At 40.7% G+C, this 25,410-nt stretch overlaps 1 protein-coding gene across 4 annotated transcripts in view; it reads left to right on the top strand.

The window, feature by feature from the left end:
- Nucleotides 1–25,410, top strand: part of PIAS3 (protein inhibitor of activated STAT 3) — a 109,385-nt gene that overhangs the window by 72,709 nt on the left and 11,266 nt on the right. For all 4 annotated transcript variants that reach the window (XM_053704504.1, XM_053704498.1, XM_053704507.1 and 1 more), the window contains exons 10-12: nt 4,313–4,449; nt 14,385–14,556; nt 24,968–25,101. In XM_053704504.1, the coding sequence (XP_053560479.1) occupies nt 4,313–4,449; nt 14,385–14,556; nt 24,968–25,101 (443 nt within the window). The remainder of the gene's footprint in view (nt 1–4,312; nt 4,450–14,384; nt 14,557–24,967; nt 25,102–25,410) is intronic.

Genomic DNA, 25,410 nt, shown 5'->3' with positions numbered 1-25,410 from the left:
TATTCAATGCTCTTCTGGCTTGGCCTCAGTTAGCAACACTGAGGTTCATCAGATTTCAGTCGGACAACATCACGACTGTGGCTTACATCAACCATCAAGGGGGAACCAGGAGTTCCCTAGCGATGTTAGAAGTCTCAAAGATAATTCGCTGGGCAGAGACTCACTCTTGCTATCTGTCAGCGATCCATATCCCAGGCGTAGAGAACTGGGAGACGGATTTTCTAAGTCGTCAGACTTTTCATCCGGGGGAGTGGGAACTCCATCCGGAGGTGTTTGCTCAATTGGTTCTCCGTTGGGGCAAACCAGAATTGGATCTCATGGCGTCTCGCAAGAACGCCAAGCTTCCTTGTTACGGATCCAGGTCCAGGGACCCAGAAGCGGCACTGATAGATGCTCTAGCAGCGCCTTGGTTCTTCAACCTGGCTTATGTGTTTCCACCGTTTCCTCTGCTCCCTCGTCTGATTGCCAAAATCAAACAGGAGAGAGCATCAGTGATATTGATAGCGCCTGCGTGGCCACGCAGGACCTGGTATGCAGACCTAGTGGACATGTCATCCTTTCCACCATGGACTCTGCCTCTGAGACAAGACCTTCTAATACAAGGTCCCTTCAATCAACCGAATCTACTTTCTCTGAGACTGACTGCATGGAGATTGAACGCTTGATCCTATCAAAGCGTGGCTTCTCCGAGTCAGTAATTGATACCTTAATACAGGCACGAAAGCCTGTCACCAGGAAAATTTACCACAAGATATGGCGTAAATATCTTCATTGGTGTGAATCCAAGAATTACTCATGGAGTAGGGTTAGGATTCCTAGGATATTGTCCTTCCTCCAAGAGGGTTTGGACAAAGGATTATCAGCTAGTTCTTTAAAGGGACAGATTTCTGCTCTGTCTATTCTTTTACACAAGCGTCTGGCAGAAGTTCCAGACGTTCAGGCATTTTGTCAGGCTTTAGTTAGAATTAAGCCTGTGTTTAAACCTGTTGCTCCTCCATGGAGCTTAAACTTGGTTCTTAAAGTTCTTCAAGGGGTTCCGTTTGAACCCCTTCATTCTATTGATATAAAACTTCTTTCATGGAAAGTTCTTTTTCTGATGGCTATTTCCTCGGCTCGAAGAGTCTCGGAGTTATCTGCCTTACATTGTGATTCTCCTTATCTGATTTTTCATTCAGATAAAGTTGTTCTGCGTACAAAACGTGGGTTTTTACCTAAGGTGGTTTCTAACAAGAATATCAATCAAGAGATTGTTGTTCCATCATTATGTCCTAATCCTTCTTCAAAGAAGGAACGTCTTTTGCATAATCTAGACGTAGTCCGTGCCTTGAAGTTTTACTTACAGGCTACTAAAGATTTTCGCCAAACGTCTAACCTGTTTGTTGTTTACTCTGGACAGAGGAGAGGTCAGAAGGCCTCGGCAACCTCTCTTTCTTTTTGGCTTCGGAGTATAATCCGTTTAGCCTATGAGACTGCTGGACAGCAGCCTCCTGAAAGGATTACAGCTCATTCTACTAGAGCTGTGGCTTCCACCTGGGCCTTTAAAAATGAGGTCTCTGTTGAACAGATTTGCAAGGCTGCAACTTGGTCTTTGCTTCATACTTTTGCTTCTTCGGAGGCTGTTTTTGGGAGAAAGGTTCTACAGGTAGTGGTTCCTTCCGTTTAAGTTCCTGCCTTGTCCCTCCCATCATCCGTGTACTTTAGCTTTGGTATTGGTATCCCACAAGTAATGGATGATCCATGGACTGGATACACTTAACAAGAGAAAACATAATTTATGCTTACCTGATAAATTTATTTCTCTTGTAGTGTATCCAGTCCACGGCCCGCCCTGTCCTTTTCAGGCAGGTCTAATTTTTAATTAAACTACAGTCACCACTGCACCCTATGGTTTCTCCTTTCTCGGCTTGTTTCGGTTGAATGACTGGATATGGCAGTGAGGGGAGGAGCTATATAGCAGCTCTGCTGTGGGTGATCCTCTTGCAACTTCCTGTTGGGAAGGAGAATATCCCACAAGTAATGGATGATCCGTGGACTGGATACACTACAAGAGAAATAAATTTATCAGGTAAGCATAAATTATGTTTTTTGTGGTGGTTATGATTTTTTTGTATAAAGCACAATTATTCCAATTCCTTGTTGATGCTTTCGCTCCTTTCTTATCACCCCACTTCTTGGCTATTCGTTAAACTGAATTGTGGGTGTGGTGAGGGGTGTATTTATAGGCATTTTGAGGTTTGGGAAACTTTGCCCCTCCTGGTAGGAATGTATATCCCATACGTCACTAGCTCATGGACTCTTGCCAATATGAAAGAAATGAATTTATCAGGTAAGTTCTTACATAAATTATGTTTTTTATAAATTACTTACCTTTTTCCTTATGACAGCAGACCGGCGATCTTCCTCCCGCAGCTCCTACTGTACTTAGCACAGCAATGACGAATCCGGCTTCCTCCAATCATTGAGTGCACCCTGAGGCTTCCAGCTCATGAGGCCACGTAATGATTGGAGGAAGCCGGATTTGTCATGCGAAGTACAGCATGAGAAGCGGGTGGAAAATCGCCTGTCTGCTGTCATAAGGGAAAAGGGAAGTATTTTTTAAAAAAAATGCTTAAATGTAAAGTTTAAAGGGACAGTTTTAGTCCAAAATAAACTTTCATGATTCAGATAGGGCATGACATTTTGAACTATTTACTTTTATCACAAATTTTGCTTTGTTCTCTTGGTATTCTTAGTTGAAAGCTAAACCTAGGAGGTTCATATGCTAATTTCTTACACCTTAAAGGCCGTCTCTTATATGAATGCATTTTGACATTTTTTTTCATCACTAGAGGGTTTTAGTTCATGTGTGTTATATAGATAACACTGTGCTCATGCACGAGGAGTTACCTAGGAGTCAGCACTGATTGGGTAAAATGTAAGTCTGTCAAAATAACTGTAATAAGGGGGCAGTTTGCAGAAGCTTAGATACAAGGTGATGACAGTGGTGAAAAGTGTATTAACATAACTTTTCTAGACTTAACATAACTGTGTTGGTTATGCAAAACTAGGGAAAGGGTAATAAAGGGATTATCTATCTTTTAAAACAATAAATATTCTGGTGTAGACTGTCCCTTTTAATGAAGGAAAGTGCCCCTGTTTTTGAGTATTTTTAAAAACCGGGAACTTTCTCATTAAACTTTACATTTACTTTAAAGGTAGTCTTCTTATGCCAATTATGTGTTTGAGATTAAGGGAGGTGATAAGGAGGCGGAGCTTGATGATTTAACCTACATTAAAGGCTAAAACAAGCAAATTGGTAAATGCTGTAAGATTTTATTTAATACTATATACTATATATACTATACGCATTTGTTTAACTTCTGCAGAGGGATTAAACATGTAATTAAAGTCAGTTCCAGAGCAGAAATGCACTACTGGAAGCTAATAAACACATCTGGTGAGCCAATAACAAAAGACAAAGGCGTGTACTCACCAATCTACAACTAGATAGAGAAAACATTTTTAAACAACTTTCCAATGCACTTCTTATGTCATTTGTGCTTCATTATCATGGTATATTTTATTGAAGGAGCAGCAATGTACTACTGAGAGCTAGCTGAACACATTGGTATGCCAATGGCAAGAGGTTTATATGTGCAGCCACCAATCAGCAGCTAGCTGCCTCCTCATGAGTCTACCTGGGCATGCTTTACAGCAAAGGATACCATGAGAACTAAGCAAATTAGATACTAGAAGTAAATTGGAAAATTCATCATGAAGGAACATTTTTGGTTTTCTTGTTGCTGCTGAGAATATGTACATGAACAAAGTAAATTTGATAATAGAAATGAATGTAAAAATGACATCATGAACGTATCGTTTTGTCACTATGCTGTCCATAAAGGGGCGTGGGAATGCTCCAAAGTGTCCCTGGAATTGTTTTTTAAATGTTGGCAACTATGTAATCATGTATCCAAAATAAAACTCCACCTTTAAAATATCTCAGTGATTTTTTAGCGAGTTGAGTTGACATTTTCCTCTCCAACACTGTACATTTATTATCATTAGAATTTGAAACCTTTCAAGAGCATTCAGATAACCTAATGTATTTTATATATAAGTGTTTTGGTAACTCTTTGGTTTACTCCTGGTTATCCTGTGGTTGAACTAAATTATATTTCAAAATACTCACGGTGCCAATAACATTTTTATATTGTGATCCTGAAGAGCTGTACCCAGCTCTCATCTTAGTGGCTATTGTATATATTTTTTGTTTCTATAATCCTATTGCTTCCCACATAACACATTTTGGTGCTCATCTCTCCTTCCTCAGCCTCTTCATGGAGATCCTAAATTTCTGCACAGATTGTGATGAGATTCAGTTCATGGAAGATGGGTCCTGGTGTCCAATGAAACCCAAGAAAGAGAAACAGGACTTGTGCCAACCCTCTTCATACAGCAGTATTGAGTGTAAGTTAATTCAACACTGCTATTCCAGTAGAAGTTAATTTGCTATGGGACACAAGAAAACCATGCATATGTGTGCACTAGTCTTCTTGTGTACTTTCTGGTTTGTCTAGTAACTTCAAAACAACTCCCCGAGTCTAAACAAAAATTTTCTTTGAAGGAAAAGAACATTAATAAAAGTTTCAAAATGTGTACTAATATATGGAACCTGTGTATTTTCTTTCTTTGATTCAAAACATCTGAATTAAAGGGATACTAAATCCTCATTTTTTTTCTTTAATTAGGATAGAGCATGCAATTTTAAACAACTTTCTAATTTACTCCTATTATCAATTTTTTTTTGTTCGCTTGCAATCTTTATTTAAAAAAAGCAGGAATGTAAAGCTTAGGAGCTGGACCATTTTTGGTTCAGAACCTGGGTTACGATTGCTTATTGGTGGCTAAATGTAGAGAACAATAAGCAATCGCTATCCCGGGTGCTGAGCCTAAAACAGGCCGACTCCTAAGCTTTACATTCCTGCTTTTCAAATACAGATGGCAAGAGAACAAATAAAAATTGATAATAGGAGTAAATTAGACCATGCTATTTTAAGCAACTTTCTATCTGAATCATGAAATAAACCATTTGGGTTTACTATCCCTTTAAACAATTGGAGGATCATTAACATCCCCGGCATGGAGAGAAATCGTTGCAATTTTTTTTAGAACCTATATTGTATTGTATGTGCCTCTCCTTCACATCTAGAACCCCGCACAGGGAGCTAAACAGCTCTCAAGGGAAAATTAGCCTTTCTAAAACCTCACAGTACTGATGATCAGTGCTTTCCAAACTTTTCATGTTGTTGACACACTTTTTAGACCTACATCATATTGTGACACAGTAATTCAGTTGTACCAGCAAACAGGAGGTTAAACTATTTTGTTTTAGGAGATACGGACACATACATAAATAATCTAATAACAAAATGTATTTACAAGTTACAGTATGTATGTTCAAGAATTAAAAAAAGTTTAACATCACCAATAGCTACCTACTATTTTAATGGGATGGATGAGGTTAATGGGATGAACACAGTTTCTGAATATTTGGTGTAATATTAGATAAAGACACTCACATTTTATCATCAAGCATTTTTAAGCTTCCACTTCCTATCCATATATCAAGAGCAGGAGCAGCAATGCACTACTGGGAGCTAGCTGGAAAACCCCCAAAAACACTGACTTCAGCTCAGCGTTTAAGCTGCCGCCCTCTGCAAGTCCAACTGACTACTGCCCGCGCTGCAAACACTCTGCTGTCCCACTCACTGACTACACATGCAGTCACGAGCCGATTGAGGAGACTACACGTGCAGTCAGGAGCCAATGTGCCGCCAATGGGAATAGTTTCAGTTCCCGCTGAGCTGCACCAATAGGTTAAGATGATCTGTGACCCACAAGGTATCAATCACGTGTCAACCACGTGATATGCATAGCAGGCAGGCGGAAAGTCGGAAACCAAAAATAAAATGTAAAAAAAAATTTAAATTAAAAAAAAAATTGTGCTGAAGCTGGGACACACCTACACACTAATGTGTCACGACACACAGTTTGGAAAGCTCTGCCTCAGATAATATCGCCACCCAAAGAGCTTTAGAGTAGCTGGCCCAATGTTATTTATTTTCTTTCATATTAGAACTAAGTTGCTTTTAACACTATGAACCAATCAACACATAAATGTTGTTTAAAATGCTTCCCATATATTTGTTTTTGGAACTGACATTATCTTTTATTTTCAATATCCTGCAGTAGTTAACTGTACGTTTCATATGTTTTCATATTTAACCTATCTTCATATATGAGTTTGTATGACTACATGACTACAATATTCATGTAGATATTAGCATTTGTATTTTTTAAATTGGCAGATATCCATATTCTTGATCTAAACTAATATAAATATATACACAGGTGTGTGTGTGTATGTATGCGTGTGTGTGTATATATATATATATATATATATATATATATATATATATATATATATATATATATATATATAATTTTGTTCAGAACAAGTGACAGTATATATTGATATTGTGAAGCAACTTGTTCCTGATTACACACATTTGTAAGTTATACCAGTTAACTTATGAGTGCAAAACATTATATTCAGCTTAAAGTGATGGCAAATCCTAATGTTTTTGAACTACTAGTATTTACCAGTACTATAAATAAAGGTGACTTTCAGTCATGAAGTATAAAAAAAACGTAATGCTGAAAGTACCTTTATTTGCCCGCTAATTTATGCGGAGCTGAGCGCCTCTGGCCACACACAGCAAAATGCTATTTTTTTTAATGAGGTGACATTTCCACCTCTTAGCCAACAGCGTGCTAGACATACAGCATAATGACAATCGGCTATTGGCTAAGAAGTGGAAACGTCACCTCATTGAGAAAATAGGCATATGGCTGTAAGTGCTCAGCTCGGCATAAACTTGTGGGCAAATAAAGGTACTTTCAGCATGAAGTTTTTTTTTATAGTTTGTGACTGAAAGTCCCCTTTATTCATATCTCTGGTAATTCTAGTATTTAAAAAATGGTAGGATTTACCATCACTTTAAAGTGGAATTCTGTTTGCTATTTAGCTCCATGAAAGGTATTACCCAAATGTTTTTAGAAATTGCTGATTAAAAAACAGTGGTTTTCACTCAACTAACTTTATTAAAAACAGTATTCTAATCTCTTTGAACCATTGTGGTCGGAGTATAGTATGCTGCAGTCTAGAAAACCTGTGGATATGCTATGTTTGGTAAACATAAGAATACTTAAAGGGACACTGTACCCAAATATTTTCTTTCGTGATTCAGATTGAGCATGAAATTTTAAGCAACTTTTTAATTTACTCCTATTATCAAATTTTCTTCATTCTCTTGGTATGTTTATTTGAAATGCAAGAATGTAAGTTTAGATACCGGCCCATTTTTGGTGAACAACCTGGGTTTTCCTTGCTGATTGGTAGACAAATTCATCCACCAATTAAAAAGTGCTGCCAAGAGTACTTAAACCAAAAAAGCTTACATGCCTTCTTTTTCAAATAAATATAGCAAGAGAATGAAAAAAAATTGATAATAGGAGCAAATTAGAAAGTTGCTTAAAATTGCATGCTCTTTCTGAATGACAAAATAAAAAATGTGGGTTCAGTGTCCCTTTAACAGGTATTTTCTCAGGTTTTTTACAGACCTGCACTAAAGCAAATAAATAATTCACAACTCACAATTACTCATTTCTTTTTGTGTTACTATATTATTAAAGTTTGTATAACCTCTAAACATTTTGTTGTGATGAAATTGCAATCATTAATGAACTTTCAGATAATATTTTATTGTTGAATGTTTTGTAGGCGTGATTTTTCTTCTGTTAAGTGTGATCAGTCCACGGGTCATCATTACTTCTGGGATATTAACTGCTCCCCTACAGGAAGTGCAAGAGGATTCACCCAGCAGAGCTGCATATAGCTCCTCCCCTCTACGTCACTCCCAGTCATTCTCTTGCACCCAGCAACTAGATAGGTCGTGTGAGAGGACTATGGTGATTATACTTAGTTTTATATCTTCAATCAAAAGTTTGTTATTTTAAAATAGCACCGGAGTGTGTTATTACCTCTCTGGCAGAGTTTGAGGAAGAATCTACCAGAGTTTTGCTATGATTTTAGCCGGAGTAGTTAAGATCATATTGCTGTTCTCGGCCATCTGAGGAGTGAGGTAAACTTCAGATCAGGGGACAGCGGGCAGATGAATCTGCATAGAGGTATGTAGCAGTTTTTATTTTCTGACAATGGAATTGATGAGAAAATCCTGCCATACCGATATAATGTCATGTATGTATACTTTACACTTCAGTATTCTGGGAGAATGGTACTTCACTAGAATTACACTGTAAGAAAGACATAAAGCTGTTTAATAACTAGAGATTATGTTTAACGTTTTTGCTGGAATGTAAAATCGTTTTCATTTACTGAGGTACTGAGTGAATAAATGTTTGGGCACTATTTTTCCACTTGGCAGTTGCTTAAATCTGTTTTTTCTGTCAGTTTCTGTTCTCCCTCACTGCTGTGTGTGTGGGGGAGGGGCGCTTTTACTATGCATCAAATATTTCAGTCAGCAACTCATTGTATTCCCTGCATGATCCGGTTCATCTCTACAGAGCTCAGGGGTCTTCAAAACTTATTTTGAGGGAGGTAATTTCTCTCAGCAGAGCTGTGAGAATTATAGTTTGACTGAGATAAAAACTTTTATTCTGTAATTTGTTTCCTGCTTTCAGAAATTGTTATCTTTGCTAATGGGATTAAACCTTTGCTAAAGTTGTGTTGTTTACAAGGATTGAGGCTATAACTGTTTCAATTTATTAATTTTTAACTGTCATAGATCTTCTGTGCTTCTTAAAGGCACAGTACGTTTTAATATTATTCTATTTGAATTGTATTTCCAAGTTGCAAGTTTATTTGCTAGTGTGTTAAACATGTCTGATTCAGAAGATGATACCTGTGTCATTTGTTGCAATGCCAAAGTGGAGCCCAATAGAAATTTATGTACTAACTGTATTGATGCTACTTTAAATAAAAATCAATCTGTACAAATTGAACAAATTTCACCAAACAACGAGGGGAGAGTTATGCCGACTAACTCGCCTCACGTGTCAGTACCTACATCTCCCGCTCAGAGGGAGGTGCGTGATATTGTAGCGCCGAGTACAGCTGGGCGGCCATTACAAATCACATTATAGGATATGGCTACTGTTATGACTGAAGTTTTGGCTAAATTACCAGAACTAAGAGGTAAGCGTGATCACTCTGGGGTGAGAACAGAGTGCGCTGATAATATTAGGGCCATGTCAGACACTGCGTCACAGGTGGCAGAACATGAGGACGGAGAACTTCATTCTGTGGGTGACGGTTCTGATCCAAACAGACTGGATTCAGATATTTCAAATTTTAAATTTAAACTGGAAAACCTCCGTGTATTACTAGGGGAGGTGTTAGCGGCTCTGAATGATTGTAACACAGTTGCAATACCAGAGAAAATGTGTAGGTTGGATAAATATTTTGCGGTACCGACGAGTACTGAGGTTTTTCCTATACCTAAGAGACTTACTGAAATTGTTACTAGGGAGTGGGATAGACCCGGTGTGCCGTTCTCACCCCCTCCGATATTTAGAAAAATGTTTCCAATAGACGCCACCACAAGGGACTTATGGCAAACGGTCCCTAAGGTGGAGGGAGCAGTTTCTACTTTAGCTAAGCGTACCACTATCCCGGTGGAGGATAGCTGTGCTTTTTCAGATCCAATGGATAAAAAGTTAGAGGGTTACCTTAAGAAAATGTTTGTTCAACAAGGTTTTATATTGCAACCCCTTGCATGCATTGCGCCGATCACGGCTGCAGCGGCATTCTGGATTGAGTCTCTGGAAGAGAACATTGGTTCAGCTACTCTGGACGACATTACGGACAGGCTTAGAGTCCTTAAAATAGCTAATTCATTCATTTCGGAGGCCGTAGTACATCTTACTAAACTTACGGCGAAGAATTCAGGATTCGCCATTCAGGCACGCAGGGCGCTGTGGCTAAAATCCTGGTCAGCTGATGTTACTTCTAAGTCTAAATTGCTTAATATACCTTTCAAAGGGCAGACCTTATTCGGGCCCGGGTTGAAAGAGATTATCGCTGACATTACAGGAGGTAAAGGCCATGCCCTGCCTCAGGACAAAGCCAAAGCCAAGACTAGACAGTCTAGTTTTCGTTCCTTTCGTAATTTCAAAGCAGGAGCAGCATCAACTTCCTCTGCACCAAAACAGGAAGGAGCTGTTGCTCGCTACAGACAAGGCTGGAAACCTAACCAGTCCTGGAACAAGGGCAAGCAGACTAGGAAACCTGCTGCTGCCCCCAAAACAGCATGAATTGAGGGCCCCCGATCCGGGATCGGATCTAGTGGGGGGCAGACTTTCTCTCTTCGCCCAGGCTTGGGCAAGAGATGTTCAGGATCCCTGGGCGCTAGAGATAATATCTCAGGGATACCTTCTGGACTTCAAATACTCTCCTCCAAGAGAGAGATTTCATCTGTCAAGATTGTCAACAATCCAGACAAAGAAAGAGGCTTTTCTACGCTGCGTACAAGAGCTCTTGTTAATGGGAGTAATCCATCCAGTTCCACGATCGGAACAGGGACAGGGGTTTTACTCAAATCTGTTTGTGGTTCCCAAAAAAGAGGGAACTTTCAGACCAATCCTGGACTTAAAGATCCTAAACAAATTCCTAAGAGTTCCATCGTTCAAGATGGAGACTATTCGGACAATTTTACCTATGATCCAAGAGGGTCAGTACATGACCACTGTAGATTTAAAAGATGCTTACCTGCACATACCGATTCACAAAGATCATTACCGGTACCTAAGGTTTGCCTTCCTAGACAGGCATTACCAGTTTGTGGCTCTTCCATTCGGATTGGCTACAGCGCCAAGAATCTTCACAAAGGTTCTGGGTGCTCTTCTGGCGGTACTAAGACCGCGGGGAATCTCGGTAGCTCCATACCTAGACGACATTCTGATACAAGCTTCAAGCTTTCAAACTGCCAAATCTCATACAGAGTTAGTGCTGGCATTTCTAAGGTCACATGGATGGAAGGTGAACGAAAAGAAAAGTTCACTCGTTCCACTCACAAGAGTTCCCTTCCTGGGGACTCTTATAGATTCTGTAGAAATGAAGATTTACCTGACAGAGGACAGGCTAACAAGACTTCAAAGTGCTTGCCGCACCCTTCATTCCATTCAACACCCGTCAGTGGCTCAATGTATGGAGGTAATCGGCTTAATGGTAGCGGCAATGGACATAGTACCCTTTGCACGCTTACACCTCAGACCACTGCAACTGTGCATGCTAGGTCAGTGGAATGGGGATTACTCAGACTTATCCCCTTCTCTGAATCTGGATCAAGAGACCAGAAATTCTCTTCTATGGTGGGTTTCTCGGCCACACCTGTCCAGGGGGATGCCATTCAGCAGACCAGACTGGACAATTGTAACAACAGACGCCAGCCTTCTAGGTTGGGGTGCCGTCTGGAATTCCCTGAAGGCTCAGGGACTATGGACTCAGGAAGAGAGTCTCCTGCCAATAAACATTCTGGAATTGAGAGCAGTTCTCAATGCCCTCCTGGCTTGGCCCCAGTTGACAACTCGGGGGTTCATCAGGTTTCAGTCGGACAACATCACGACTGTAGCTTACATCAACCATCAGGGAGGGACAAGAAGCTCCCTAGCTATGATGGAAGTATCAAAGATAATTCGCTGGGCAGAGTCTCACTCTTGCCACCTGTCAGCAATCCACATCCCGGGAGTGGAGAACTGGGAGGCGGATTTCTTAAGTCGTCAGACTTTTCATCCGGGGGAGTGGGAACTTCATCCGGAGGTCTTTGCCCAAATACTTCGACGTTGGGGCAAACCAGAGATAGATCTCATGGCGTCTCGACAGAACGCCAAGCTTCCTCGTTACGGGTCCAGATCCAGGGATCCAGGAGCAGTCCTGATAGATGCTCTGACAGCACCTTGGGACTTCAGGATGGCTTACGTGTTTCCACCCTTCCCGTTGCTTCCTCGATTGATAGCCAGAATCAAACAAGAGAGAGCATCAGTGATTCTAATAGCACCTGCGTGGCCACGCAGGACTTGGTATGCAGACCTGGTGGACATGTCATCCTGTCCGCCTTGGTCTCTACCTCTGAAACAGGACCTTCTGATACAGGGTCCTTTCAAACATCAAAATCTTTCTCTGAAGCTGACTGCTTGGAAATTGAACGCTTGATTCTATCAAGACGTGGGTTTTCTGAGTCAGTTATTAGTACCTTAATACAGGCTAGGAAACCTGTTACCAGAAAGATTTACCATAAGATATGGCGTAAATACCTACATTGGTGTGAATCCAAAGGTTACTCTTGGAGTAAGGTTAGGATTCCTAGGATATTGTCTTTTCTACAAGAAGGTTTAGAAAAGGGTTTATCTGCTAGTTCATTAAAGGGACAGATCTCAGCTCTGTCCATTCTGTTACACAAACGTCTGTCAGAAGTTCCTGACGTCCAGGCTTTTTGTCAGGCTTTGGCCAGGATTAAGCCTGTGTTTAAAACTGTTGCTCCACCATGGAGTTTAAACCTTGTTCTTAATGTTTTACAGGGCGTTCCGTTTGAACCCCTTCATTCCATTGATATAAAGTTGTTATCTTGGAAAGTTCTATTTTTAATGGCTATTTCCTCGGCTCGAAGAGTCTCTGAATTATCAGCCTTACATTGTGATTCTCCTTATTTGATTTTTCATTCGGATAAGGTAGTCCTGCGTACTAAACCTGGGTTCTTACCTAAGGTAGTTACTAACAGGAATATCAATCAAAAGATTGTTGTTCCTTCTTTATGCCCAAATCCTTCTTCAAAGAAGGAACGTCTACTGCACAACCTGGATGTAGTCCGGGCTCTAAAATTTTACTTGCAGGCAACTAAGGAATTCCGACAAACGTCTTCTCTGTTTGTCATTTACTCTGGGCAGAGGAGAGGTCAAAAAGCTTCCGCTACCTCTCTTTCTTTTTGGCTTCATAGCATAATTCGTTTAGCTTATGAGACTGCTGGACAGCAGCCCCCTGAAAGAATTACAGCTCATTCTACTAGAGCTGTGGCTTCCACTTGGGCCTTCAAGAATGAGACCTCTGTTGAACAGATTTGCAAGGCTGCAACTTGGTCTTCGCTTCATACTTTTTCCAAATTTTACAAATTTGACACCTTTGCTTCATCTGAGGCTATTTTTGGGAGAAAGGTTCTTCAGGCAGTGGTTCCTTCTGTATAAAGAGTCTGCCTATCCCTCCCGTCATCCGTGTACTTTTGCTTTGGTATCCCAGAAGTAATGATGACCCGTGGACTGATCACACTTAACAGAAGAAAACATAATTTATGCTTACCTGATAAATTCCTTTCTTCTGTAGTGTGATCAGTCCACGGCCCGCCCTGTTTTTAAGGCAGGTAAATATTTTTTAATTTATACTCCAGTCACCACTTCACCCTTGGCTTTTCCTTTCTCGTTGGTCCTTGGTCGAATGACTGGGAGTGACGTAGAGGGGAGGAGCTATATGCAGCTCTGCTGGGTGAATCCTCTTGCACTTCCTGTAGGGGAGCAGTTAATATCCCAGAAGTAATGATGACCCGTGGACTGATCACACTACAGAAGAAAGGAATTTATCAGGTAAGCATAAATTATGTTTTTATTTATTTTTTAAGTATTAATGTCTTAATAAAACTAGTAAATGGTTGTATTTGTTGAAACATTAACTGAACATACGTGAGATTAAAACATAGGCCCGGATATGCCGTTGGTCTTAATTTTTTGCACAACATTTTAAAAAAAAAGTTTAAGTAAATATTGTATTTTGAATGACAGCATTAAGGCTGTGACACACTGCAAGCGATGCGGCACGCAGCGTGATGATGCGGCTGTTCACACTTAGCGTGTCCTACCTTTTCATCTCTGTGCACTCAGCCATGTCAGGTCGCGTAGGTAAGCGCTCAGAGTTGAAATATTTGAACTTCAGAAGCGATGCGATGCTTGCAGTGTGTTACAGCCTTTAGAGTTTATGAAAGATTTCAATGATAATTACATAATAATTTTCCTTATATAAAATCTCTCTTTGGGTGTGTTTTACCTCTCTCATAAACTTTAATTGTTGGATTATTTGTGGAAATAATAAAATATGCAAAGTAATTTATTTAAACACCTGTTATCTAAAATATATCACAAAATATCTAAAATAATTTTGTTTAGAATTTGCCCAAGAAACTAGTAAGTCACACAGGTTTTACATTCTTTATTATGTTTCTTGAGCACTTTCAGAAAATAAGGAAACTAAGCCTAAATTTACCTCCTTCATTTTCTTCCAGCAAGCACTATATATAACATGAGCTCAGATATGAAGCATGTTACAGAAATTAAGAAAAAGGTGGAAGTGATCGACTTGACTTTGGATAGTTCATCTGATGAAGAAGAGCCTCCAGCCAAAAAACAGTGTCCTGTTACCTCTACTATCATTCCCTCATGTGTAGGGCACAAAGGGTAAGTGGACGTTGTTTTAGTATCAAATTTGTGTCAAATAGGGACTTTAAAGGAACACCGCAAAATGTGTGCTTATTTATTGGCGTATATTTTCATAGGTGACAAATAAGTCATTCAAGTTGCAATATCAATGCTCTACTGTGGGTAGCCATTTTGTAGTTTCTATTTGTGAGTACTTGTGCAAACTTAGAATTCAAAGAACAAATAGCACTTTGGAGAGTGGGAACTTTACCATAATTACTATTATATACAAGCAGCAGTAGAATTAGTTTAACAGATTTTGCCTATGCACTGCAGTACATTTATTGTGGTGAAGTGCGACTATTAGAGCAGGATGCACTATTAATATTGCATGAGAAAGTTAAGATTAGCGCACAAAATAAGTATTACAAGTCCATGGCTGCACCTCACTAATGAGATCCTAAAAAGGCAGAAACGATTGTCTGGGGTTGCCACGTTCAGAGGAGGATTGCCTGATATTTTTGGGCTGGACTGACTAACTAATAGGATCAGATCAGCAAAATTGGGCTAGAAGAGGCTGCTCCTAGGTAGTAACTCAACATAGTACAAGCTACTAAGTTGTTGGTTGTTCCTGGTTGAGCGTTTCTTTTTCTGCATGCATTTGTATTGTGACCCTTGGGAAGTCTCCCTAAGGGTGATGGGGGAAACCAGACGTGGGCTTCTTGACCAATGTGCGTAGAGGGATGTGTCTGCACCTCATTGTCAAGGCCAAAATGATTGTCTGTGGTTGCCATGTTCCTTGTTCATAGGAGAATCGCCTAGTATCTTGGGGTTGGACTAACCTTACTATGCAGGATCAGTCTGATATACTTCAGGAAAGTTCTTTGAGAAAAGCACAATTGGGATAAAATAAGCTACTCCTAGGTGGTAATTCACCATAAAACAAACTACTGAGCTGCTGTTTGTTCCTAGTAGAGTGCTTCTCTTTATGTGTACATTGTGTGCATAACACTTAGATTCACTGCTGTTTCTAATATATTCACATATTGCCATAAAATTATACATCTTGAAACCAGTACTCACAGAGCTTAACAAATTTACATTTTATGTGACACAGCTCAAGCACATAAGGACATAACTTTGCAAACTAAAAAAGCCCGTAATGATCATGTAAAAGGTAACAAAGCAACTGTACTGCTGAATCTAGTCCTGTATCTTAGAATTTATACTGGCATTAAAGGACCAGTCAACACATTAGATTTGCATAATCAACAAATGCAAGATAACAAGACAATGCAATAGCACTTGGTCTGAACTTCAAATGAGTAGTAGATTTTTTTCAAAGTTATGTATATTTCCACTCCCCTTGTACCATGTGATAGCAATCAGCCAATCACAAATGCATATACGTATAGGGCTAGATTTATCAATGCTGAGGCGTACAGGGGCGCGTATACGCGCCCCTGTACGCCTCAGCTCACCTGTGGCGGGGCGAAATTACCCGCAGGTAATTAACATTGCACACGAGCGCAATTTTGCGCTCGCATGCAATCCCGCCCCCTGCACGCGCACAGCCAATCACGCGCGGGCAGGAGCTGTCAATCTCCTCGGTCGGACTCGACCGAGGAGATTGAATTTCGCCACAATAGAGGTGGCGTAGATGTTAGGGAAGCTGCTTGATAAATCCCGGCGAGCAAGTTCTTGAGAGAACTGCTGCCGTAGGGGCTTAATAAATCTAGCCCATAGTCTGTGAATTCTTGCACATGCTCAGGAGGATCTGGTGACTCAAAAATTGTAAATATAAAAGACTGTGCACATTTTTTTTAATGGAGGTAAATTGGGAAGTTGTTTAAAATTATATGCTGTATCTGAATCATGAAAATTTAATTTAACCTTAGTGTCCCTTTAACTGGAAATCAAAGAAGGCAAAAAAACTCCCAATTCAAAAGATTTGAAATTAATTTTATACAATGCCAGCCTATATTAAATTCCTCCATGCTGCTGCATTGAGTATCCAACCCTTTACCTTGTATTCCAAGAGTCCGTTTTTACTGCTGCAAGGGAGACATTGTACATAAGTGGAAGGGTGCCTGCAACTCAACCATTGCACAGGTACACAAAAGAAGATCCGGCTGGCAGGAAGAAGCCCGATTTGAAAATATTATGTGAACTCCACGGTGCTTTTTCGGAAGAAAAACATAAATTATGCTTACCTGATAATTTCCTTTTCTTCTGATGGAAAGAGTCCATTCTTACTTTTGGGAAATAAGAACCTGGCCACCAGGAGGAGGCAAAGACAATCCAGCCAAAGGCTTAAATACTCCTCCCACTCCCCTCATTCCTCAGTCATTCTGCCGAGGAACAAGGAACAGTAGAAGAAATATCAGGGTGAAAGGTGCCAGAAGATATAAGGATGCCCCACATAAAAGTAAGGGTGGGGAGCTGTGGACTCTTTCCATCAGAAGAAAAGGAAATTACCAGGTACGCATAATTTATGTTTTTCTTCTTAAATGGAAAGAGTCCACAGCTGCATTTTTTACTTTTGGGAAAACAATACCCAAGCTATAGAGGACACTGAATGCCAAGACGGGAGGGTACAATAGGCGGCCCATACTGAGGGCACCAGGCCTGAACCTCTACCCAATAAAGAGAAAATTTTGAGGAAAAACCACAGTGATACTGACTCGCAGTTAGTCCAGGAGCCAAACTAGAGACCGCTAACGGACTCAACTGAGCCAACAGTCCTCCAGGAGACACCTTCGCCCAACAAACGGCCCCCCACCGCTCATCTCCACAAATGAAGGAGACACCAGCCGAAACTACCAAGGAAACCGAAAGGTCCCCTAATACAAAAAAGAACACCTCCACGAGTGAGCCCAGCTCAGAGACCCCAAGGGGGCCCAAACGGGGAAAGGAGGCTACGCCTATACCAAGCAAAAGCCGGGATAAGACCGGGCACAGAGACAGAACAGACGTCTCCCCAATATCCTGCAAGCACGGAATGCAACAGAAGAGGCAAAGTCCTCCTAGTGTCTGGCCATAGAATACCAAGGTATTCGACCATGAAAAAGTGTGTAATACACCCAGGTGAAAAACCCCAAATCCACAACAGGACGACACAGAGGGTACTTGCGAGGAAGAAGAAGAAGCAGTCAAGCAAGAAACAGACCGCAAAAGCAACCCCCATACAGAGGGCATGTTCCAGGCAACCTAAGTCGCCGGACTTGCACACAGGTCCCTGAAAAGGGGAACACAAAAACCTTAATCGAGTTCCCCCGAGAAGGCGAGTATACTCTCAGAACCTGAGAAGAGTAAACCCTCTTCTAATCAATGGAGCAAGTTGAAAGGGAAATCTATACCCTAGCAGACTAAGCTAACAGGATAGACTCAACAAGCTCACACATCCAGAGAAGACGGCGCAAACGCAGTTCCTTAGACCACTCAGCCATCCTGACCTGCAGACTCTCACTCATCTGGACCAACCCAGCCTCTAGAATCTAAGACAGGGAAACAAAAGAATCCTGAATCAGGAACCGGAACGAGCGTAAAAGCACAGCCATCCCCACAGAGCACATGTACAACCCGACTCTGAAACAGACAACAAGGCCATAGACCTAAGGATCTATCAAAATACAGGCCCAGCAAGACCTCAGAGGGAACCAATCCCACCTTTCCGCCTCCCATCCAGGAGAAGCCCCAAGCAAGAACTCTATCTCCATAGGGAGGAGAATATCCCCTAAAGAAAAGGGATGATGCCGGAAGGCACCGGCTAATGGGAAGTGAAATTCCCAACACAGATGTCCTAGAAAAGGACCCCCTTACAAGTAGCTTGCCCAGCAGAGGCACAGCCAACCCATTTGCCAGATCAGGGAATTCACAGGAACACTGGCAAGCTGACCAGGGGAATGCAACCCTAAGGCGCATCATAAATTAGACATCCAGCACCAGCAGCTGGGTACGACTAAACCACCCTTGAGGCTCAAGCCACACGGCTAACCACCAGATGACATGAGCCACTCTGTGGCAAAGAGTAAAAAATGCTCCGACAACCTGGCCAACCATGACCAGGTTAGGTAGATGGAGCAAGGACATAGCCCAATTTCCCAATACCGTGGAACACCCCGACCAGCCCTGAGATCCAAGATTCCAAAACCAGACTGGGTCAGTAAAAAGGCCAAGCAAAGCATCAGCAACCGGAAGTCTCAGGAAGAAAAACATGTCCGGGAACCTAATAGTTCAGGCAAACCTAACCCTAGAACTAAACACCCCAACTGGCCAAAATGCCAGACAAAGGGTATGGATGCATATCCAGAGAATCCGGATAGCGAGAAGAACTTGAAAAGCTCCGACCAAAGGAAAGAACCACCCCTAGCTAAAGTCCAGTGCTCCAAGAAGCAAGGCTAGAAGTTGTAAGATACCTCTTAGAGCCTCAGGACAACCAAGGGATACCTCGAGGTCCACAAAATCTTACTAGCAGGACTAGTCTCCCTAACACCTCCGCACAAGCAGAAGACACAAGGAAGAGAAGGCACTAAGCCTACCCAGCTCTGGAAAAACCCTGAGCTAAACAAAAGTCCCCTCAGGGAACAAACATTACCCAGAAACACAAATCCCTAAAAGGAGATCCACTCACCTGGAGGTAATGGAAGAAGACCCAAAGGCCTCTTCATAACTCAGTCAAGAGTAAGAGCTGCATCAAGATACACTAGAAACAGCTACGCGTACACCTGCAAGGTGTCAAGAGCTGCAACAGGTTTCAAACTGCAAACCACCTGCATGCTAGACAGCTATCCTGTACAAGCTGTTGGATCAAGCCCAAAAAGACACATCCAGAGGCCTAAAAAATGAAGGCCAAACTGCTCAATAGCAGTAAGGGGCATTAAGCCCTCCCACCCTCCACCACATGGGGGAGGAAACTCTAAGAGCTGATGAAATCAGATGTCAGAGTAACGCAGTGGAAAAATTCCCCTGCCCGGTCATCTATGACTGAAGGCTATAAGGATTGAAGCAATCCTTCCCACCTCACGGACCCACAGGTGCTTTCGAATGCTTAGTTGAACATGAAAAACAATGATAACCTCAGCATTCGGCACTTCTACCGAACCAGCAGAGCAGAACAGCGCCACGTATCTGAACAGCCGCAAAACAAATGAACCCGACAGGACCAGCCTGTACCTAGGGTCCCAACCGGCAAACTGCGTACATTTTCCATCTATGGGAAAAAACAGACCGTTTTAATAGAGGACTAACATGTCCAACAACTTCCGAAGAAGTAATAAAGAGTATCAATCCCAGAAGGTTCCCGAAGGAAACAAATAAAAGACATCCCATCGGATATAAATAAAATATAAGGCAACCCGGAGGTTAGCGCCCAAAAAGACACAGACCTACCCGCAGGACAAATTCGGCAAGGTAGTACTGGCGCTTGGAAGCCTAAGGGTTAATGAGTATTGTTTTTGTAATAATAAATCATAAATATTCTCAATATAAATAAGGACCTTTAGATAGTTATATCAAGGAAAAAATGATTTCATAAAGTGATTATGAGTATTGATTAGATCAATATAAAGTACATTAATATATTCTCAGAGGACCCTTTTTAGGTTCGGTAAAGGAGACAATAAATATAAGTTGTACTGAGATAATTCAATATAGCTATAAGCTCATGTGTATTAATCAGTTGTGTGGATCGGTATAACACTTATATGCTAAATTCTTAGATGAATAAAGCTCCCTATCACTTGAGACTAGCTTGATATAAGCAGGTTACAAAAGTGTAGGAGAATAGGGTTAATCTCAAACGTATACCAATCTATATAACAGACTGTAAGTGATTGATAAATAACATTTATTATACAAAGAATCTACACAAACACTTATAAAATATACATATACAGTTGCTTATAAAATGAAAATGGGGTAAAACTAACATTGGACGTCCAATTTTAGTTTTACCCCATTTCCATTTTATAAGCAACTGTATATGTATATTTTATAAGTGTTTGTGTAGATTCTTTGTATAATAAATGTTATTTATCAATCACTTACAGTCTGTTATATAGATTGGTATACGTTTGAGATTAACCCTATTCTCCTACACTTTAGTAACCTGCTTATATCGAGCTAGTCTCAAGTGATAGGGAGCTTTAGTCATCTAAGAATTTAAGATATAAGTGTTATACCGATCCACACAACTGATGAATACACATGAGCTTATAGCTATATTGAATTATCTCAGTACAACTTTTATATTTTATTGTCTCCTTTACCGAACCTAAAAAGGGTCCTCTGAGAATATATTAATGTACTTTATATTGATCTAATCAATACTCATAATCACTTTATGAAATCATTTTTTCCTTGATATAACTATCTAAAGGTCCTTATTTATATTGAGAATATTTATGATTTATTAATTATTACAAAAACAATACTCATTAACCCTTAGGCTTCCAAGCGCCAGTACTACCTTGCCGAATCTGTCCTCACTAACCCCTGGATCTTTGTATGAGGGATCCTTTTCGTACTTGGCATATAAGGGGTCCTTAGCGCCACTTCTTTCCCTACTTCGCTACATTACCTTACCCGCAGGACAAGCCAAACGGAGCCCTATCTTTTCAAAGACTGGGAAAGATCTCTAACAAATGACAATCAGGAGATTACTTCATCCCCACATCTCTGCGGTGCACCATTCGAAGTATCAGACTGAAAATCCCTATATCTGTTAACGATAGGGTCATTCAATAACTGAAAAACATGTCTGAGCAACACGTGAAGCCGCACAATCCTGTAACAGAAGGCACAACACTCAGGGACAGATACCCCTGTGGGGAACTGTAGAGGCCCTCTCCAAGGCAGAAGGCCCGGGACAATAGGGCACAAGCACATTCTCAAATAAACGTCTGGACTCTGCAGACGAACAATTGCCAACATTATGTGGAACGCCACCCCGCATGGAGGAACCATAAACTGGGTTACCCCCATGTGCAGAAGTATGATTTGGTAGGGAACTCGCCTCTCGGACGACAGGACCCCCAGAGGCGGATGGCTCAGCAGTCCTTGGATTCCCCGATCCCTTCATCACCGGACACAGAATCTGAATCTGAAATCAAAATAGTCTCCGCATCAGAATCCTCCATAACTGGATAAAGGATATTTAAATATGGACTAAGTAGTGAAAAACTAAAACGGCACCAATGCACCAATGGCTGGGGCACTCACCACCTCCTATGACCAGACCCCTGCGGACTAGAAAATTCCCTTCGCCACACGGTCGGAAATGGAACAACGGAACGTAGCCACGCCCGAACACAAGGTGAACCATACAGTCCAAACAAGCGCGCCCAGCCAAAAGGCTGCGTCACTTCCAAAGGCCTCAATGTTCCAACCATGAGCCCAGTAAACATCGCACATAAGCAGGTTGAATCACATAACAAACATGATTATAGAACCCCCTGTTCAATAACCCCCTCAGGAGATATTCACTCTCGATTCCAAGATACTGAAAGAGACTCACTGAGACCCTTATGTTATAAGTTAGACCCGCAAGGTGGTAGCCTCTTGGGAAACATTCACATTACAGTACATTGCGAATAAAGTAAAATGAAACGATCTTACCGGAATCTACGCCGTGGAACAGGAACATGGCCCTTCAAGTGTGACTGATAGTAGCATTGCCTCCGCTATGGGCTTGAGAGAAGAAAGCAGGCAGCGAAGCGAAGTTCGACAACGCCCATTGCTTTAGGAGCTGTTAATATGAGTCGGGATGGTTTCGCAGAAAGAAACTCCCTGCATCTACGTACTCTAACTTTCATCCAAGCCCTCACTGAGAGACTGACAGGACTACTTAACTCCTGTCCCATGCCGAAGAGTACTACCCTCCATAAGAGACATAAACAAAAATTAAAAATTCTGACACTTCTCTGCCATCCTCCTGGGACAAAAGGCAAAGAATAACTGGGGGATGAGGGGAGTGGGAGGAGTATTTAAGCCTTTGGCTGTGTTGTCTTTGCCTCCTCCTGGTGGCCAGGTTCTTATTTCCCAAAATTAATGAATGCAGCTGTGGACTCTTTCTATTTAAGAAGAAAATAGGTTTGCAGCTGGGCCTCGGGTTCAAGTGCCTAGGAGACCAGATGTGTACTCGTGCAATGGTTGAGTTGCAGACACCCTTCCACTTTATGGACAATGTCTCCCTTGCAGCCGTAAAGACAGACTCTTGGAATACAAGGTAAAGGGTCAGATACTCATTGCAGCAGCGTGGAGGAGCATTGGCTGCTATGCTTGAATATGCTTAATGAGATGTATCCCTTATCATATCACCTTACCTTTGTACATGGGTCTTAAACCAATATGAGATCTTTTGTGTAAGGGCTGCTTCAGGAAGAGCAATTCCCATTACGGGACTGCAGTATAATATATCGGTGCCCAAATCCAATCATATACATGTGACCATATGTAATACCTATTAGAGACGTGCATTCCGCAGTTTCGTTCACTGCCGAATGCGGAAGTAAGAGGCTGCTTACAGTATTCAACTCTATTTGGAGCCGAATATCTTCTTCTGCAAGTGAAACACACTAAGATATGGATTTGCACAATATATCCTTAACCCTTTCGTGACAGGGTTAAAGTGTCTACATCGGAACACCTGTTCCGATGTAGACAAATTGAAACTACGCGATCGTGCATACGATCGCGAGATTTCAATTATTGGATCGCATCTGGGGGGCGTCCCTACAACCCTAGGAACGCCCTCCAGACCGCGATCAAGTCCTTGAAGCGCAGAAGGCTTCAGGACAGCCGTTTGATATGACGTTCTATTCCGTCATAACGGCTTTAAAGCCCAGTGTAAATATGACGGAATAGAACGGCATAACGGCGTTAAAAGGTTAAAGGGATAGTAAACCCAAATGTTTTCTTTCATGATTCAGATAGAGCATGCAATTTTAAGCAACTTTCTAATTTACTATAATTTATTATTAATTTTTCTTCAATCTCTTGCTATCTTTATTTAAAAAGCAAGAATGTAAGCTTAGAAGCCGGACCATTTTTGGTTCAGCACCTGGGTTGCACTTGCTGATTGGTGGCTATCTGTTAGCCACCAATCAGCAAGTGCAACCCAGGTGCTGAACCAAAAATGGCCCAGCTACTTAGCTTAAGAGTCCTGCATTTTCAAATAAAGATAGTAAGAGAACGAAGAAAAATTGATAATAGGAGTAAAATAGAAAGTTGCTTAAAATTGCATGCTCTATCTGAATCACGAAAGAAAAAAATGTGGATTTACTATCCCTTTAAGGGAGTTTTCTTCTTCTTTTTTTTTTTTTTTGTATCATTTTTATTATTTTATACAAAATTTACAGACGGGGTAATTGGTTAAACGTACCTATACATTATTCTTCTTTATATTGTACAACTTACAATTATAGCGTTCTAAATCCCCTCCTCCTGTATATAGGTTCCACAACAAACCCATAAGGCAAAAAACCTAACAGTCAAAGCATAAAAACAAGAGGAAAAAGGAAAAACAAGCACAGTTTGACTTGACTTGAATTCCCCACATGTAATAACGATGCAACTATTTGAACTAAACTCTTACAGAATACCTAAACAACTCTTCAGTATCAATCAGCTCTTAATAAATACTAGCAAGAATTCAAGGGAGTTTTCAATGACAGGACATTGATATTTACGATATAAATCTATTAATTTTTGGTGACGTCACCAGGGAACATATTATTGTTTTGAGGCTGGGCCATTGATTTTTGAACCGGTTCTAGGCAGGGGAATTGTGTTGTGTTATATTGATTTGTGAATAAATATTTTGCAAACACTACTGATCTACTCTGTATGCTTGAGTTTTTTTTTGTATTTTCGCTTAATAAGTAACATAGCAAAACATGGGTACTGTAGAGATTTGGATTTTGTGAAACATCCTTTTAGTATAGTTTATAAATTATTTCTATTGTTTATAACCTTACGTCACAATATAATCATGTAACACAAATGACATCTGTTTAGGAGTACAGTTACTAAGGGCAGCAAATGCTCTGCATATAATAGCTTACAATTGAAGTAACATTTACTAGGCAAAAAGGAGTGGAGTAAATTGGGTTAGAAACAGATGGATTATATTGTTTAATAGGGGAGGATGAGAGAACCATAGCACAAAGATTTAAATGGAATAATCTGTATCAAGATTGGCCATGCGCATAGGTTGGTTTCAGGTTCTATTTCCAAAGTTTTAGGTTTGGAGAGATTCAAGGTATGGAAGTTTTTGACATGGAGAAAGATGATTGGAAGAGTTTATGACAACAATGTAATACTGTTATAAAATAAGAACATCTGGGATGAAACATGAGACATATTCTGGAAGAAAAGCTAAGGATATAATGTTAACTAACACTTTTTGGAACTTGCGTGTCATTTTATATTGTTAATGTTTTGTACACAGGGTGATAAGTACTGATCATCAGACATCATCTGTACTCAGAAGTCCACAATTGACAACTATAGGTAGTGATTACCTATCGGGCCTTCCTATCCCAGATTATCACAGATCCTACCAGGTTCCAGGTGAACTTCAAGGTAAGAAAACAAATTCTTCAGAGTGGAAGAGTACTAGGGTCATTAAATTTAAAAATGTAGTTTTCTACAGAATGCTTTTTATATAAAAATAGTTGCAATGCACATTCATTGCATTCATTCATTTTGCCTGCTTTACCTGTAATTTTATTCTGATATTTTTCCCACTTCCCCCAGAGTGAATACTGTGAATTCTATATAATTTAGAACCCTGAACATTCTACACAGTGATCACTTAATCAGTACAGGAGCTCATTTTTATCTGGCCACAGATGTTGACATAAAATAAACATATTAACATACCGTTATAAT

Source organism: Bombina bombina, chromosome 1, assembly GCF_027579735.1.
Source record: "Bombina bombina isolate aBomBom1 chromosome 1, aBomBom1.pri, whole genome shotgun sequence".
NCBI lineage: Eukaryota > Metazoa > Chordata > Amphibia > Anura > Bombinatoridae > Bombina > Bombina bombina.
This window is presented reverse-complemented; position numbering and strand designations above follow the sequence as displayed.